The sequence below is a fragment of the Arxiozyma heterogenica genome (assembly GCF_036370985.1).
Source record: "Arxiozyma heterogenica strain weizmannii chromosome Unknown scaffold_18, whole genome shotgun sequence".
Classification (NCBI taxonomy): Eukaryota; Fungi; Ascomycota; class Saccharomycetes; order Saccharomycetales; family Saccharomycetaceae; genus Arxiozyma; species Arxiozyma heterogenica.
The window spans coordinates 733,174-752,771 of NW_027042671.1; the positions used below are offsets into that span (position 1 = coordinate 733,174).

Consider the following 19,598-nt stretch of genomic DNA (forward strand, 5'->3'; position numbering starts at 1 on the left):
TTCAGCTTTTTTAAAGACGTTACTCTAGAAGGTTAAAGATAATCACATCTTTGGAGTGCTTTAAATACACAAATATATAAACTTATACTTATATAACTACTATTATAAATCTATATTAGCCGCCCAGATATTGTGTCTTTCTACATACAATACAAATATACAACAGATGTAAGGTGTATGGGTGTAGAAAACCCTTGTTTTTCTTCTCTTTTCTTTTTTGTTCTTTTCAACTTCCAAAAGAAGAAGAAGCAGCCCAGATAACAAAGATGTAAGGATGTTGCAGTCGTTGAAATTCAGTTGATTCTTAGACGGTTTGGGTAAATAAAGTTATTTGCTAAGATTGACCAAACATATGTTATCGTACACTTCTGTATGCGTGCATATTCAAGTATCAGGTCCTTTTGCCCAATAGAAACTCCCCGTCTATTATTTATTAAATACACATATTTACTATTACTATCATTACATAGAGATATCAGTAATATATAGGGATGTTCAATATAATATACTTTGGCCAGCAAAGTAAAGTAAAGATAATAAATAAGACACAAAAGAAGAGAAGAAGAAAAAATGAAATGAAATAACGTAAAAACAATAACTTGTATTGTAGGCTTGGAATCACACATAACTTTCGAGTATATTTGGTTATAAACCTGTGATTATGTGTTTGTAATTTTTTGATTGAATTATTTTTTATTTTATTTAATATCTTTTTTTTTTTTTGAATCTGACCATGTTTAACTTACATCGTGAATTTGTAGATAAATATCTCAAAGAGGTAGGATAAAAGATGAAATAAGAAAAAATAAAAAAAGAAAGAGAAAACAGAGAAAAAAAAAAGAAGTAACTTATGAGGATGGAGATATTATGAATCTAATTTTTAGTATTCTTTAAGTTAGTATAATTCAGTCAAAAAAAAAATTGAAATAAAATGAATATTATGCAAGGATTCTCATTTAATTTCATAATTGGACATTACAATAATCATATGTTATATCAAATGTAGCTATATTTGTATTTGAATTACCTATTTCGTTTATTGATGTGATAGTTTCATTATCTTCATTATCCAGATAACTATTTTCATTGTTATAGAAATTTTCTCTATCATCCCATCTTTTGTCAAAACATAATAGAGTGTCCATTGAATTTGTTTTTGCCAAAAAGTTATTGTATTTATAAGGGTTATTGCACTCATCTGTAGGTATGGTGTTAGAAGTAGTAATCGCAGCAGTGTTGGTAGTACTTGAATACGTACCTGAGGTGATATTATTGGTATTGTTCAAAGCTGGTGAAAAAGTATAATCATAATCATAACAATCAAAAAAATATTCCTTTTCACTATCATCTGTATCCCATGATGATAAATCAGAATATGAAGACGAAAGTGACGGCATACTATTATCATTAATGGTATTATTAATGGTAATGACTGAGGAATTGTCATTGCCACTACTATTATTGCTATTGTTATATTTGTTCATTAATGTATCATAATCGGTTTCTTGCATTTGATCATCGATAAAGAAGGATAATTTGTTTTGGTTTTTAGGATGAATCCAATATGTATCAGTATGGAACATGTGTTTTAATGGAGATTCATTATAGTAATCAGTATCTTTTGAAAATTTTCTGGTGACAACCTTATCTCTATTTTTTGGAATAGTGCTATTATTAGTAGTAGCTGCCGCAGTAGTAATAATTTTATCGGTATTAATATTGTTATTATTCTTATCAGTGTTGTTACTATTGTTATAAATGGTGGCCATAGAATTGTTTAACTTTGGCGAAACATTCAAATTCAGTATAAAGTTTTGATAATTATTGTTATCATAATAAACTGAGTCATTAACATTATACATGCAAACAAATTCTAAGTTCAAATTATTTTGATTATTTATCATGACGTTATCGATTAATTTATGATACTCCAAGAAAAACTTCCAAGCGTTTAAATCAATATCAAAGATGAAAATATCTTCATGATTTGTTGGAGAATACGAATAATCTGCCTTTATATAATGAATTTGTTTCCAATTATCAAATGTAAATTTACATTGAATAAATTTTTCATATTGTAAGTTACGTACTTTAATTGTACCACGTATAACATTATCTTTTACTAAAGATATATTAATTACTTTAATATTATCATATGGGTCTAAGTGGTAATAGTCATTATTTTTATTATCAAAATTTGAACTTATAATGCATGCTTGAATATCGTTGTTGTAGAAATTGGTCATATTAAAAGTTGGAGATTCAATTATATTATTGAAGGTTAAGAGAGTGTTAGCATCTGTAACAGTATTAGCAGCAGAAATCGCAGGAATGACACCCGTTGGAGCATTAGTATATGTTAGATGATAATTATCAAAATAATCTAAATCAAAATCATCTTCAATGTCATCAAAATTAAAATCCCATAGATTCTGTTTGCTCATTTTATTAGCTGGTGTTGTTTCAGTGGCACTAGTAAATGGTGAGATATTATCGATTGGATAAAGTACAGGAGAAGTTTCATTAGATATACTGATTGGTTCATCGTTAATATGAAAACTTTTAATAGTAGTTAACTGGGGAGCGAATCTAACGAACTTATACGTATTTGAAGAACTTGGATTGGAAGAAAACGAGGTTGAAGATGCAGATGAAATTGATGAAGTTGAGGATGTTATGGAAGGAGATAAAGAGTCATGACGTGATAATTTTAGTGATGATTTCAATTTTTTCATAACAATTTATCTATAAACCTATCTATTTATTTATTTATCTATCTATCTATTTATCTATTTGTTGAAATTAATAAAGTAATTGTAATGTATTTGTTAGGACGTTACTTTTATGATTACTTTTATTATTTCTTTTAGCAGTTTCTTTTGTAGAAGGATACGTGAGAGAAAAATCTATTTAGGCAGAAGAAATATGATTATTTAGAAAAGATATTATACTATGTAAAGAAATGAAAAAAGGCAGACGATGGCCAAAGATGAGTGTGGGAGGAAAGAGTTTTAAAACGTTAAGATATGTAATATTGAGAAAGCACAAACATAGATATATATATATGTTTGTATATATATGTATGTATGTGTGTTTGCTTATATATTCTATTATTCTTTCCTTTGTGTTTTTCTTTTTCCTTTAATAATAAATAAATGACAGGATGAAGTTGAGATCAATAGAACAAGTAAAAAGAAATAACTAAGAGCACCTATATCAACAAAAGAAGAACTACAAAGAGAAAGACAAAAGAATTTAGATATATGAAGAAAAGTTGTTAATATAAACAATAGCATAAATAGAGGTGAATATAAGACACAATACATTTATACATTGACCCCGTAAACAAGTAAATAAAAAAAAATGTGAGGAAAATAACGCGAGAAAATACATACAGTCTGTTTCTGAAAATGTACATAAGTTTAAAATATATATAGAGAGAGGGAACGAGATAAATAAATAAAATATAGATGCATAAGATATAATACGTTCTCCTTCATCCGTGACTTTTATTAAAAATAATGATAATGTCACAAAGATTTCCGGTTTGACAAAAACAAAAAATAAAAAAAAACTAAAACAATAGTTGTTAATTCAACAAAACAACCAAATATATCTTTTTTTATTTTATTGAATACATATTGTATTCGTGTATCTGATTGATAATAATAGGTTCTATTACTGGATTAGGAAAACAGAACTCCTATTTTTTTGTTTTCTTAACTGCAACCCCCACGAATACTATTGTGTTATATTATTGTGCTTCAACGTGGAGGATAATAAGAGAACAATATCTGAATTTCAGATTTTTTAATAGCCAGCATTAATGATTTTCTATTGTGGCTTATTTCCGCCGAATCTTGTTATCATAGATTTTTTAGAATTTTATTAAGCAAGAAAGACTTTCACCATCATAGAACATGATAACTCGATACCATTTTCTTTGGGGCCACATTCACCTATTCTTATTATTTGTATTTACATATTTTGTAAAGATGGCAAAAAAATTTTTTTTTTTTTTTGATTTGTTTGTTTGTTTGTTTATATTTTTCTTTCTTCTTTTCCCCTTAAAAACTCTCTTTTATTTGTTTACTTGTTTCTTTTCTTATTGTTGCTGTTGTTGCAAAAAAAAATAAAATTAGTAGGAAACTATTCCGAAACTATTTCGCACTGAAAGAGCTAGCTTCACATAGAAAATAAAAAGAAAAAAACAGAATAGTTCCATGGTACAAAGAAATAAACTAAAAGTATCAAAAGTTTTTTTTTTTATTTCTAACGCATGTACCACAAAACTAGCACCAATTTCTTATTTAGGGATAATAGAGAAGTAAATTGTTTTTGTGCACATACATTCTTTTTTTTTTTGTTAGAGACCCTAGGTATTACTGTTGTCAGAAAATATGAAAGCAATAAAAATTCACAAGCTTCTCTATAGATATCATTCTACTAGATTTAACAACAGTATTGATTTACTTTTATTATCTTAGTTTTGGCTTTCTATCTTCCGGTATTGAGTCGTTTTTAGTTACTTTTTCGCAAATCATTAGTATTAATATCATAGAAAGTATGATTATTCATAAAGGGGAATTCCTAGCTTTTGATTCCAGAGCTCTATAAATGGACTGTTCAGAACATTAAAGGGATTCTGCCATTATATTATTATTTACCTCCATTAGAATATTATATTGTCCGAATCTTTCTTGCCTTTTCCTTTTTCTCTGTTTTTTTTTGTAGGTCTTCCTAATTTCTTTTGTACATACATAGGCACTTTATATAACATGCAAGAATGACATAATTAACAACTATTTTTAACAAATGGTTTGGGTAGTAAGAAATGAATAAAGAAAGGCACAAAGAAAAGAAATGGTAAGAAAATCAACAACAAATAAAGGTCCTTGATATTGTTGAAGTATGCTACTTGGATGATTTTATATTTTATCTATTACAGTATTCAACAAAAACAAATTGTGCATACCAAGCCGTAACTGTAAGTAGGCATATTTTGTTCATGCTTCAATACCGACCATTAATTGGTTATCCTTTTCGCTTACTCATATATAATTACTATCGCCGTTAAAATATTTTGTGTGTAACCAATAGAGCAGTTGGATTACAAAGAAATAACAAAATAGTAAGTCCTATGGAGAATCAAAGACAACAAACACCAGAGGAAAGAAAATATCGTTACTATTACTGAATAATTAAAAATAATTAATAGAAATGAAATCATTTACTCTTATTTCGTAGTCAATGATATGTCACATTTGTTTATATCGTTGGAAATGAGTTAAAGTTTTTCTTTTTTTATTTTCTTTTTTTTTTTTTTTTTTTCTTATTTTTCTGTGAATTCAAGATGTCCAGACATAGTAAAAAGATAAAAAGAAAAAATTAAAGATCATCGAATTAGTTTGTAAGAATATTGCATCATTTAACAGAAACTTATATTATATTTAATTCTCTAATCTTCAGTTTGTGTTCACTCATTATCCCCTATAAATTCAACAAAATTAAAGTTATCTCATATAAGCACGTACACACATATAATTCCGTACTGGTTGATATTACTTTTATCTTATTTTTTTTTCTGATAAACTGTATACATTATGTCTTTTGATAGTCCAGAAATATATAGTGCACCAGTTTTACAAGGTCAAACTCCAAACGATGATGATAATACACAGATAATTAAAGCCTTTACAAATTTCCTATTGGATTTTAGATTTAATTCTCAATTTATTTATAGAGATCAACTAAGAAATTCCATTTTAATTAAAAGATTCGCTTTAACTTTGAACTTAGAGCATTTAATCTCTTATAATGAGGATTTATACAATAAATTATTGGATGATCCGTCGGATACTATACCTTTATTTGAGATTTCTATCACTCAAGTAGCTAAAAGAATGATTATTTTAAATAGAAATAGTAATAACAGTGATAATAATAATAATAACATGGGTATGAATATTAACAACACCGATATGGAGGAATCAAATACCAATAATTTAACCACGTCATCTTCTAGTATCGATATTGATCCAAATTTAATTCCAAATTTCCAATTAATACTTAATTCAAACTCGAACCAAATTAGCTTAAGAGATTTAAATTCTTCATATGTCTCTAAAATTATCAGGATATCGGGTATAATAATTTCCACATCAGTTCTATCTTCAAAGGCAACGTATTTACAATTGATGTGTAAAAATTGTAGACATACAACTTCTTTAAATATAAATAATACAAGCAGCGGTATGAGTAATAATAATTTTGTATTGCCGCACTCGTGTCTGTCAAATAAACAAAATTTGAATAACCCAAACTCTACAACTATAACAAACGATAATAACACTACCAATAACACAAATTGTGGTCCTGATCCATATATGATTATCCATGAATCGTCTCAATTTATCGACCAACAGTTCTTAAAATTACAAGAAATCCCTGAATCTGTACCAATCGGTGAAATGCCAAGAAATGTCACTATGTCTTGTGATAGATATTTAACTAATATGGTTGTACCTGGTACACGTGTCACTTGTATTGGTATCTATTCCATATACAACTCCAAAAAGTTTGGTTCAAACAGTGCTTCTGGTAATAATGGAGGTGGAAATGCTGTCGCTATTAGAACACCTTATATTAAAGTATTGGGTATTCAACCAATAGTAGACACGAACTTAAATCTTCATATGAACTCTAATTCTATATCATCATTTAATACATTATTCACTGAGGAAGAGGAAGAAGAATATCTGAAGTTATCCCGTCAAAAGAATATTTATTCTTTGTTGGCAAAATCTATTGCACCTTCAATCTATGGTAATGAGGACATTAAAAAGGCAATTTTATGTTTGCTTATGGGAGGTTCTAAGAAAATCTTACCAGATGGAATGAGACTAAGAGGTGATATAAATGTTTTGTTATTAGGGGATCCAGGTACTGCTAAATCACAATTATTAAAATTTGTAGAAAAAGTTGCCCCTATTGCAGTTTATACATCGGGTAAAGGTTCATCTGCAGCGGGTTTGACAGCAAGTGTTCAGAGAGATCCAATGACGCGTGATTTTTTCTTGGAAGGTGGTGCCATGGTTCTTGCAGATGGTGGTGTTGTCTGTATTGACGAATTTGATAAGATGAGAGATGAAGATAGAGTAGCCATCCATGAAGCTATGGAACAACAAACTATATCTATAGCTAAAGCAGGTATCACTACAGTCCTAAATTCTAGAACAAGTGTATTGGCTGCTGCTAACCCAATATATGGTAGATATGATGAATCTAAATCACCTGGTGAAAATATTGACTTCCAGACGACAATTTTATCTAGATTCGATATGATTTTTATTGTTAAAGACGATCATAATGAGGAAAGAGATATTTCAATTGCAAATCATGTTATTAATATTCACACCGGGAAAATTTCGCAAGATCAACAGTATCAAGAAAATAATGGTCAAGAGATTCCAATGGAAAAATTGAAAAGATATATTCAATATTGCAAAATGAAATGTGCACCAAGATTATCGCCACAAGCAGCTACTAAACTGTCATCTCAATTTGTTACTATTAGGAAGCAAGTATTAAGAAATGAACTTGAAACTAGTGAAAGATCTACGATTCCTATCACGGTACGTCAATTAGAAGCTATTATTCGTATCACTGAAGCACTAGCTAAATTGGAATTATCTCCAGTAGCACATGAGAAACACGTTGATGAAGCAATAAGATTATTCCAAGCATCTACTATGGATGCTGCATCTCAAGACGCTAGTACAGCATTGGCTAATTCTGCTGGTAATAGAGCCAATGGCCAAAATGGCCCAGGTGGTAAGAACTTAATGGCAAGTATACGTTTGGTGGAACAGGAATTGAAGAGAAGATTACCTATCGGTTGGTCCACTTCTTACCAAACATTGAAGAGAGAGTTCGTTGACACGGGTAAATGCACACAAATGGCTTTGGATAAAACTCTATATATTTTAGAAAAACACGATACCATTCAATTAAGGCATCAAGGTCAGAATATTTATAGAAGTGGTGTTTAAGTGTTGTGTATTTGTTTGTCATTATCCATATATAGCAGGATTGTGTAAATAGATAAATTTATATTGATGTTAACTACATTTTTTGTAATTTTATAGAAAGTTGTAAACCTGTATTTATTTTATTATTATTATTATTATTAGAAAGAAACCTTGTAATAATATATTTTAACACAAATTAGTTTTGAGGAGATTTTTTTCACCATTGATTTATATTAAAGGCCACTATTAGACTTTGGTTTTAATGATATTGTCTATTAGCTCTTTTAATTGCATTACGGAGAAATAGAAAAAGTTGTTCTAATATACAAAAGTGGAAAAAAAAATTGAAAAATGAACAATTTTGTATAAAGAAAAATCTTGGGAATAAGTGGCCATCGAAGTACTATTTAAAAGGGAGACTATTATTTTACCGGACGCTAGTCTGCTTGTTCAAATATTGTTAATTATATATACATATACAGATTTAAGTTTTTTGGTAAAATTATAGCACAAATAATAAAATTACCTAATAGGTTTTGATACATATTTGTTCAAATTTGGAGCTTCTATTTTTGCTTTGTTTCTAAACTACAATCTCAGATACAAAAAATATATCATGACGTATGTTGAACTCTTATTCCATATGTGAATGTGGATAATCCTTATTTGTTTGTTTTTGATTGAGAAATTATTTTGTTTAAAAGTTCATTAGTCTATTTTACTAACAACAGTTTATTTGATATATAACTTATAGTATTTATTTACAGTGACCAATTATTAGATCGTCCAAAAATTGAATTAACTAAGGAAGAATTGAAACAGTTGGAAGAATTTGAGTTTAAACATGGTCCAATGTCACTAATTAATGATGCTATGTTATCTAGAACACCTGTTATAATATCTTTGAGGAATAATCATAAGATTATCGCAAGAGTGAAAGCATTCGATAGACATTGTAATATGGTTTTAGAAAATGTGAAAGAATTGTGGACAGAGAAGGAGAAGAATCAAACTGTGAATAAAGAGAGATTTATAAGTAAACTATTTTTAAGAGGGGATTCTGTAATAGTGATTTTGAAGGCACCAGTACAATAAACAAAAAATACAATAATAATGGAAAATAGAAGGAATAAGAAGATACATAAGCACATTTGGAAGGATGAAATAGACCGGGGTTTATTAAAAACTAAGAACGGCAGCATATGGAAATAAAATTTTCCTACTTCGCTCTCACATATTTTTATTTGAGATTTCGATAGAGTCTGATTATTTAATAAGTATACTATATTATTATTATACAAGTTATGCATGAATGGGCATATACAAATATATGAAATGCAAAGTTTTGATATTTTTTTTTGCTATGATTTCTCTCAGGGTGTTTATTTGAAGTTCTTGAGTGGATCTGTTTTAACACTTTTACGTTTCGTCACTTTGCCTTTCTTATTGTGACGACCATTCTTTTTAGGATTGCTGTAAGGAATAAAGCCTAACTTCTTCTTGCTGAGTTGTTTTCTAGCAGCTTCGGGTAACAAATATTCAGGTATTCTCTTTAAATGTTCTTGTATCCTGGCTGGATGTAATTCTTTGTCGTGTCTTAATGTTTGTAATTCATTTGGATTTTCTTCAAAATGTCTTTTCAACTTTTCACTAGTTAATAGTTCTTCTCTTAATTCCTTGATTCTTGCTTCTCTAACTGCAACCTGAGTTACTGCACGGAACCCATCTTCTAGTCTGTAACGGAAACCTTCGATCTGTTTTGGATCAAAAGAGTATGGTTGTAACTCAAGACCTAATTTACCTTGTTGTTTCACAATTCTGGAAAAAATCTTTTCATCTCTCTTTGCTGTTGGACATGAAGATGGTTTATGTTTGCCAAATTCTTTTAATGGAACCACAAACGATATGGCAGTACCAGTTCTACCAGCACGCGCAGTTCTACCAATCCTATGGACGTATGATTTTGCTGTAGTTGGTAAATCAAAATTTAAAACACATGCCACATTTTTGAAATCAACACCACGAGATACACCATACTCTTTATCTTTCTTAATCTCCATAGATTTATTTTTCTTCTTATTGCCCTCAGCATTAGATTTATTCTCATCAACTCTATCATTAGATTCTTTCATATTATTTTCTTTTAAGTTTTCTTCTTCTTCCTCATCTTCTTCTTGAAAGTATTCAGAATCATCAGTAGCGATCAATAAATGATATAAATTCTTGTTGAATTGATCCACAATATGTTGTCTTGAATTGGATGGTAATTCACTATTTAGGATGCACGATTTAATACCGAATTGCTCAAGAACCAATTTCAGTCTATATCCTCTATCAATATTATTGACAAATATCAATGTCTTTCCCTTAATTAAATTCAATTTAAAAATAACATAGCATAATAAAAACTTATCAAATTCAGAGGTTTTAACATAATATTGAATTAATTTAGTCTTATCTTTGTTAATTTCTTCATCATTGAATTTCAATATAGCTGGAGAACGACAAAATTTTTTCTTTAAATCTTGGATATCGTCGTTTAAGGTAGCACTCATTAAGAAAGTTTGTAAGTTTTTCTTCAATGGCAAATATTCAGCAATCTTACTCAAGTCCTCTTGATAACCAAAAGTTAAAACTAAATCCACTTCATCAATAACTAAAAACTTCAAATTATCTAAGGATATGGAATTAATTTTAGTGTCTAATAAACTAGTTAATTTACCTGGGGTAGCAATAATGATCTCAGGGTTTTCTAAAAGTAAAGTATTCATGACAGAAGATGGTAATTCTGCAGAAATATTCAAACTTCTAATATCTTTGGAACAATACACAATCATTTTTTCTAAAACATTAAACACTTGTTGAGCAAGTTCTCTGGTAGGAACTAATATAATACCTAATGTATTACTCTCATTCTGAAGATCTGCGCTTGATTCATTTTTCTTATAATCCAGAATAGTTTGAATAACAGGTATCAAATAAGACAAAGTCTTACCAGAACCAGTGGCAGCTTTAGCAATAATATCTCTTTTTTGTTGGAGTGCTAACGGAATAGCATGGGATTGTATTAGTGTAGGGTGAGTAAAACCAGCTCCCTTTAAAGCCTGTAGTAATCTTGAGTCCAATTGGAAAGATTCAAAATTGACAGAATCATCAATGTAAACATCGGCAGCCAATTCTTTATTATTTTTTTTGCTCATTTTGGACATGTCTTGTTATTAATTTCTGTTATTACAAAACAGGAAATAGTAAGAAATTCATATAAATCTAGGACTTATAATACAACTCAAATAACTTGTATGGTTACTGTTCAGCTAAATATGGGATGAGATGAAATGATCTTCTTTAAAAATTTAACCTTCAGTTATTTTTCTTTTTCTTTGTTTTTTTCAAAAATTTAAGTATTTTTCGAAGTACGTTGTAAATGATAGAGATTAAATAAAAAAAAACTTACTTGAGGGAAATTGCACAGAATACTATATTTTATAATTTATATGAGGATAACCTTATTTGGTTGTTGGATCTCATTGGGGTAAGTTGTGTTGAAGCTTGTGATGTTATTATAGTTTAAAAATCATTACTGATTTTAGAAAATTAACAATTAGATTAACAACGACTTTTTTATAGAGTTATTTTCGTTGCAATTACTCTATATATATAGATGTACATACATGCATATTTATGTTCTACAAAAGATAGAATTATGGTATCTCATTGTTATAGTTTTCGATGATTCATACTCTTTTTAATGTGTATTTATGCGTGTCTTTTTTTCAACATAATGTTGAGACTAAGTCACCTCCAATACTTAATATGCTTTCTACCCTACCTTTTAATGGATTGGAGTTACATTCCTCTACTTTCATGCTGGTGAAATTAACTTTTGCTATATGCTTTCCAAGAGTGATTACACCGATAATATCTGTATTTGTTTTCTTAAGTTCTTCTCCTTTTTGTTCATTCAAATTTAAAGTAAAAGCGTCACCAAATTGTTCTTTGAATAGCTCAACTACTTTTTTAATTTTCCACGTTATTTCGTATTGTTGGGCAAGAATATTTTCTTCATAATAGTTTTCAGACTTTTTTGGATGTTCGTGACTGCAGTGATGACTACTCATTTTTACACTTGTAGGGGCAGAATCAACAGACATTAAAATTGCAACTACTGAATCTGCAATAGTATCGGTTACTAATCCCTGTGTCCATTCTACAATGGCTACTGATTCAACTAATGTTACATGTATATCTCCCATAATTTGCAAGATTAATTTTTTATCTTCCTTAGATTTATTTTCTTGCTTTTGGTTTTTTACTATAGTCTCTCCAGTGATATTTTCATCATCCTGCAGTATTGTGATATCACCAAACATTTGACAAATATGCCAATATACTAATTCTTTCTTACAATTTATTTTTAATGTTTGTCTTTCCTTCAGAATAGTTGTAGATAACTCTGTATGATGTTCTCTTAAATCTGATAATGAGACCAGGTTTAAATCAAAATTCTTGTCATCGGATACTAACAACCCAGAGACAATGATCTCTTTATCAAAATTATTTTCGGGTTTAATCATTTCATCCTCAATTGTTTCTTCTTTTTTAACACTATTATTAGTTATTTCGTTTGTTATATCTTTTGTCGTGGAATCTGCCTCTATCTTAATATCTGTAGTTTCCTCTTCGTGTTTAATCTCATGAATATCACTCTCTTCTTTATATATTTCATCCACAATATTACCAATAGCTTTAGCAATCTTAATACCTTTAAATTCTATGTTAACTTCGACTGAGTTTCGTGGATTATATACATGGACTTCGTTTTCTGTACCTTTTAACGACGAAAAATTTGACAATAGGGCAGATTTTAATCTACCCATGGGGTTAGATTCACCATGGACTAATATGATATTAGAAGCATGGATTTTTTCAATAAATTCAAGATTTTCCTGGAAATCAACATGTGCAGCAAAGGATATTTCTTCTACTTGACAGCGTCTAGGGATTGAAATTTCTGGATTATTAACAGACGGGATTGTGTCGGGTTCTAATATTATATATTTAGCCATAGTTCCCTCGACTGAATAGCCTGTAATTAAAATTAAATTTTTTTCCTCAGGACACCATTTTTCTAATAAATCTCTTGAAATACCACTTTGTAACATCCCAGGTGAGGCTAGCATAACACTTGGACCAAAATCTTCAAAATCGTCTAAATTCTTCAAATAAGCTATATTTTTGAAGATAAATGGGTTCGTTTGTGAATTTCTAAACTTCTTACGTATATCATCATTCATCATGTTTACATATGTTTGATATACACTCATACACTTTCTGGCCAGATCAGAGGCATAATATATTGGCACCTGCCCATTTCCCAATTCTTCAGAATGGTTTTGCCAGTATTCTTCTAATACAAGCATTAATTCTTGTGCTCTACCCAATGCAAACACAGGCATTAAAACTCTGCCACCCTTACCAACAGTAGAATGTATAAGTTGTGTAAGTTTTTTTTCTCTGTGTAAACGCGGTTCATGAGTAGCTGTACCAAAAGTTGATTCAACAATAAGAACATCTGAAGGCTGTGGTGGAACCTCAGCAGAATTTAGATGACGATCCACTTCTCTAGAATAATCCCCAGTGAATAAAATTTTTAATCCCGCTATTTCTATCTGAAACATTGCAGCACCAAGAACATGACCTGCATGAAAGGCAGTAAATTTAATACCATTGACTTCTATTGTGGAGTGATAATCGATAGCTTCGATCTTGTCAAAAGATTCAACTAAATCTTCATCCGTATACAAAGATTCCTCATCGCTTGTTGGATCCGCACCAATACTTGTAACTCTAACAAAGTCTCGAAGTAGCCATCTATATATAGCTTTAGTTGGATGTGTCATGAATACCCTTCCCTTAAATGGAGTTCTTTGCATTACATACGGAAGTGATGCAGCATGGTCTAAGTGAAAATGAGAAATTAACAGGATATCGACGGTTTCTAAATCAAAATCATCATAAAAAGGAAGAGATGCCATTCCTTTGTGAGCAGGGTGAATGCCTGCATCTAACATAATAGTTTTTCCTTTGTATTGTAAAATATGACATGATCTTCCTACTTCGTTACCACCACCCAAAGCAAAAAACTTAAATGTGTGATCAGATGGTTGTGACATCTTATGCTTTTAAAGAGACTTCTTTTTATTTGGAACTAATTGTGATTCAAATCCGGTTGCTTTGTAATTCTTTTCCACCTATGAATGTTTCTGCTGAAAAAAGGTTCTCTTGTAAAGAGACATGATCTTAGATTAAATAGAACTTGCATAATAAGTTTTCTCTAAATACTTTTTCATATATAAAAAAATTAATTTACTGAAAAGTGAAAAGTGGTTGAGAAAAGTAACATTTAGCAAGGAATATACAGAGAATAATAAGAATAAAACAGATACAGTAGCAAGGAATTCAATCTTTATAAAATGAATATATGTGCACTAATGACACTTGTATAAGGAAATAATTATTAATTTAATCTTATCTTGTTTAAGGTATAATATACTACTATCTAACTTGTATACTGTTATGTAAGAAAACCATAATCGTCATTAACAGTCCAAAATTCTTCTACCGGGAGAACAGAGCCAATATTCTCAAATTCACGATACCTACCAGGGATATTTTGAATAAAATTATTGTTTCTTTCATTATTATTATTAGTAAAATTGTGGGTAATGCTGGGATAGCTATTAATCACAGTAGCAGATTTATTATTATGTTGCCAATGTTCTGAGTGTATTGGTATGGCATTAAATCTAGCAGTAGTACTATTAGATGTTGCCAATGGTTTGCTAGCTGTGATTTGTCTTTGATAATTATTATTCCTCCTCATTGGCAAATCATTACCTTGTTCTAAATTAAAGGATTTTTGATGATGATGTAGTCTGTAATGAGGATTTCCCGGCTGTTGTTGTATACTTTCTGTAATAATATGATTTTGTGTTATCTGGTGAGATTGGGAAGAGTAAATGTCTATATCATCATTAGTGGTTATTGACACATCGTCTACTAGAGAATCATTAGTCCAATTTGATATACTGCTGATCATATTATGCGTCCAATTATTGATCAATATGCCACTCCGTGTTCTAATAAGAGATTGCGCTGTTTTAGAAACATTTGGATCGATCGGAGTTTCGTTCTTAGTATGCTTTTCAAGATTTGGTTCATTTACAACATTAGAAGATTCGTTTGGATTTTTTGTTACTATGTTAAATGTATTTGTAGGGTTTGAGTTTGCTAATTGTGGTATAAGTGTGTAATTATTATAAGAGTTGTTTGAGGCAGGAGGCAGTATAATATGTCTGTTCCCAGCTAAAGTTGTATTTATAGGATTGGTGTGGAAATTATTGTCATAATTAGATTGCATATTCGGAATGATATAAGTACTCATGGGTTTATATGGTGCATAGTTAAAGGAAGAAAGATAATTTTGTAGGTTCTGTTGGGCCACCTGTTGCTGAATATAGGCTTGATGGTGGAATGTTTTCCAATCTAAGTCGTTATTATTTAGTGGCTTCTTTACAACATATTGCTGTTGCTTTTGTTCAGTAGAGTCGGGATTAATTTTAGTATTACTGGTATTTCTTATTTTACTGTCTTTTCTTTCATGGTTTAGTAAATGGGCGAGGCTTTTAGGTAGACTATGTTTTTCTAAATCAATTTGTTTCTTTTTAAACTCACGTTGTTCTTCAATATCTACTTGTGATATTTCCACAAAACCTGCATGCTCTTCAGCTTGACCCACACCAAATACTCTTTTTATTGCAGGAGGCATACCATGAAAGTGTAGTTCATTGTCATTGTTATTGTCTACAGATTGGTCTCGTTGAAAACTTCCTTCAAATTTTTTCATATGTTCTGGTAGATTTGATTGTATGTTGTTGTTTGTAATATTTTTGTTAAGTTGCGATATGTATATCAATTCAGAAGAATTAGGCCCACAACGTGTAATTAAATTTCCTATTGTTACATTCATTAATTCGTCAAAAGTATCTCTGAATACACGGGCAAATTTTGATCTCTCAGTCATGGAATATAAACATACAGAGCATGCTCTTAAGTCGTCCATGCTAGAAAATAGGCTAGCACTTACTAGTGGACGTGTATGTGTTGATTCATCCCCTAGCTCTTTTCTTCTTTTATCATCATAATTTCTGGATAGCCACATACAGTAAACCAGTGTGACACCTGCTTCAAACACCGTATGGATAGCTGGTGTAGAATGGCCACCAATAGTTCTTTGGTGGAAAATCTTATATAATTGACATATCTGGCCTGCAGCAGCCTGACACTCTCTAAATAATCTATCTTCTGGTCTGAGAAATTCTAAGTATGGTTGTATTAATAACCTTACAGATCTATAATAATATAGTTTAAGTGTTTCATTTTCGAAATTTTTAACACCTGTAGTAGAACATGTGGATCTCCACAGCTCTAATTGTTTGAAATATTCATTTACTTTCGGGAGTTGGTATTTTCTCAGTTCTGTTGATTCTTTACTATCATCAGAAAAAATTTGTAATTCTTCTATAAAACAAGATTCAAGTCTCCTTAATCTCAATGATTGATTAATAAAATAGATATTTTTTACTTGTTTTAGTTTGTTTTGATTATCTCTGTCTTCACCAAAATACGGTAGGTTTATCTCTGATTCACTTATCGTGAAGGGTTTACTGACAGCTTCACATATCATTCTTTCTAATAGATAAACACACCAAAAGAGTCTTAATTTTTTGGATGCAAATGGCTCATCAGGAACCCAGTGTTTTATTAAAAGATTTGTCTTACAAATATCCATTATATCTTTCATTATGTCATACAAAACCAATGAATCTCTGTCTGTTCTTATGAGATATAACACTAAGAGAGTTAACAATTCAATTTTATGAATATCGTTGAAATGTCCACCACATTTGGTAATATGTCTTACAGCGGTACCAAAATATCTAATTGGTTTATGACCTTTATATTTACCAGTTGTCTTTTGCATACATGCAGCAATGCTAAAGATCAACCACATTCTGCCACACTCAAAATGGAATTCGGTATTGGAATATGAATATATATTGTTTTTAGCGTAATTATCATGAAAGGAATAAATCTCTTCTTCATCAAGCAAAGGATATTTAAATTGTAGTCTAGTGAAAAATGTGTCTAAAAAAGTTCTTGATAAATCCATATTGAATTCAAATGCAGGGTAATACAGGAAATCAATCTTGGCGAAATATTTGGCAAAGATGCAATTATTGAAATCAATAGAGTCCACAGAATCAGATGATAATGCAGGTATGGAACCATTTGCATTATTGACCCCTGAAGAGGGTATAAATTTATTTGAAGGAGATCGATTGTTATCATTATTGATATTTTTATTGTTTACCACAGGCAAATGTGCTACTGTGGATTCCAAATCCTCGATTTCACCTAACAGATGGGTGATTTTTTTATAATGATTCAATTTTTTAGTGAAAACCGCGCCACCTATGGGTAAATCTATAAGTTTTTCCAAATATCGTAGTTTTCTTTCCAGGAATACGGTATATTGGTCCCTATCAGAGTTTTCGTATCTTTTGTTAACTTTTCCCTTCGATTTTCTCTGTGGTTTTCCTGTTTTCTGTTGTCCAATTGTTAAATTGTTGTCATGATTTGATAAAGAGGACTCAAAGGGCGTGATTGTATGAGAAACAGAATTAGTTGCCGATCCCTCTGTAGTAGTGCTATACGGTGAATCTGTAACAATGGGTGAGGTAATCAAGGAGGCTGGTGGAGTTAAATATTTCGAGGAAGGTGTACTTTTTTGTGTATTTGCTACTCTTTGACTTATTAATGGAATGATGGAGTTTGAGTTCTTTAAATCTGTCTGTTCTTCCACACCTTCGACTTCTGGCATTTGGACATCATGTGAGGGTTTGATAGTTTTTTTAATGGTTGGTTGATGATAACCTGCAGGTTGGATACATTTAACGGCAGCTCTTAGACATGCTGTACAACTGGGTAGTTTTTGGTCGCATTTCTGTTTTCTTCTTTTACATAACAAACATGATTTCGATCTCCCTCTTTTATCCTTCAATAGAATATCACTTCTATTGCCGGCCAATTGTAGTTCTTTTTGGAATCTTTCTATGTTCTGCTTACTAATTTCTTTCTTTGGTCTTCCCATTGCGTGAAAAAAAAAAAGAAAAAAGAAGAAGAAAAAGAAGAATAGAAAGATAAATGAGTTATAGAAAAATCGAAAAGAGAGTGGAAGATAGGGTAATAAGCTATAGCAGTAAAAAAAAAAGACTTATTATATATAGAAAAAGAAAAATATTGAATGTGTCGATTGGGTTCTCTTAGTTGCTTGGTTTCTGATTAATATATTGAGTAAAGAAAATAACAAATGAAGTTGCTTTGAACAAGAACAAAGAGAGAATGCTAATTGGTAAGAAAATAAAGTCTCTGAAATTCTAACTTCAATTTTTAGTATTTCTATATATATATATATATATTATGATGTTTAATTATCTTTTGATTGTAGTTGATAATGGATGATACTTATGCAGATAATCTTACTGGTCAATATGACACATATTGCATCTTTATTCTCAGACAAAAAAAGACATCAGATTAAACTATTGTAATAAGAGAATAATAGAGAGGAAATAAGAAAAAAAACCACGGTATGTTAAAAGAATAGAGAGGGGGGCAAGGGGAAACGGAAGAAGAAAAGAAAAACAATGTGTATCTGCGTGTATAAAGACGTCTAATATATATATAAGTAAGCAAGTTTGACAGCGTTATTAAAAACATCAAAAACGATTGTCGAGGACGGAGATTACATCAAATGAAATTCCATCAAAAAAAAAAAGAAAAGAAAAGAAAAGTAGAGTCAACTTTTGTTAAATTCGTGTGATCGAAGGCAAATCAGACAAGTTTTTTCTGAGATTCTTAAAAACAGGCAATACTTCTATTGTTTTGTACGCCAAAAAAAGACAATTATTCATTATGTAAGAAATCGCAAGTTTAAAAAAAAAGATAAAAAAAAAAAGAAAACAAAGGAAAAAAAAGATGTCTGGTGTCAATTTGATAAAGGCAAGATAGAAAAAATGGTGGCGTATTGAAAAGATTTATGGTTAAAAAAAAAAATTACGTATATTAGTATTACTCACTGATACGGAAAAAAAGTAGACAGGAATATAATATTTTGTGTTTTTCTAATTACCACACCTATTTGAAGTGAGGGTTTTTTACATGGAAAGTATTTTAGAATTTTATAATTCAAATAGAATAGAACATATTAGGATAACTCAAAAATATCTATGCGTTTTTTATATGCTTATTTTTTTTCTATGGTAAATTCATTCAGAATATCTGTTTTAAAACTAGCAACTTTCTTGTATTTTGTTTCCTATTGACTAAACTAAATACTGTTAGAGTTCTGCTAGGAAGATAAATTCCACACACGCCACTTTACAGTAGGGTTCTCATAGATTTTTGAAAAGTTTTTTTATTTTTTTTTTTCAAAAGACAACGCTG

At 30.1% G+C, this 19,598-nt stretch overlaps 6 protein-coding genes across 6 annotated transcripts; 2 read left to right on the plus strand and 4 right to left on the minus strand.

The window, feature by feature from the left end:
- Positions 1-962: 962 nt before the first annotated feature.
- On the minus strand, positions 963-2,735 carry PIG1 (protein phosphatase regulator PIG1; the record flags this gene model as incomplete). The annotated part of the gene is made up of 1 exon (XM_064858736.1): positions 963-2,735. One exon carries the CDS (start codon positions 2,733-2,735, stop codon positions 963-965), a length of 1,773 nt encoding a protein of 590 aa, XP_064714559.1.
- Positions 2,736-5,603: 2,868 nt separating this feature from the next.
- MCM5 (MCM DNA helicase complex subunit MCM5) lies at positions 5,604-8,051 on the plus strand (the record flags this gene model as incomplete). Its single annotated transcript, XM_064858737.1, has 1 exon — positions 5,604-8,051. The coding sequence occupies one exon, from the start codon at positions 5,604-5,606 to the stop codon at positions 8,049-8,051; it is 2,448 nt and encodes an 815-aa protein (XP_064714560.1).
- Positions 8,052-8,646: 595 nt separating this feature from the next.
- Positions 8,647-9,125, plus strand: SMD2 (mRNA splicing protein SMD2; the record flags this gene model as incomplete). Its single annotated transcript, XM_064858738.1, has 2 exons — positions 8,647-8,651; positions 8,798-9,125. The coding sequence occupies 2 exons, from the start codon at positions 8,647-8,649 to the stop codon at positions 9,123-9,125; spliced, it is 333 nt and encodes a 110-aa protein (XP_064714561.1).
- Positions 9,126-9,412: 287 nt separating this feature from the next.
- On the minus strand, positions 9,413-11,239 carry DBP9 (ATP-dependent DNA/RNA helicase; the record flags this gene model as incomplete). The annotated part of the gene is made up of 1 exon (XM_064858739.1): positions 9,413-11,239. The coding sequence occupies one exon, from the start codon at positions 11,237-11,239 to the stop codon at positions 9,413-9,415; it is 1,827 nt and encodes a 608-aa protein (XP_064714562.1).
- A 564-nt stretch (positions 11,240-11,803) lies between these two features.
- YSH1 (cleavage polyadenylation factor subunit YSH1) lies at positions 11,804-14,203 on the minus strand (the record flags this gene model as incomplete). Its single annotated transcript, XM_064858740.1, has 1 exon — positions 11,804-14,203. One exon carries the CDS (start codon positions 14,201-14,203, stop codon positions 11,804-11,806), a length of 2,400 nt encoding a protein of 799 aa, XP_064714563.1.
- Positions 14,204-14,604: 401 nt separating this feature from the next.
- On the minus strand, positions 14,605-18,243 carry PWA37_002139 (uncharacterized protein; the record flags this gene model as incomplete). The annotated part of the gene is made up of 1 exon (XM_064858741.1): positions 14,605-18,243. One exon carries the CDS (start codon positions 18,241-18,243, stop codon positions 14,605-14,607), a length of 3,639 nt encoding a protein of 1,212 aa, XP_064714564.1.
- Between the last annotated feature and the right edge of the window lie 1,355 nt (positions 18,244-19,598).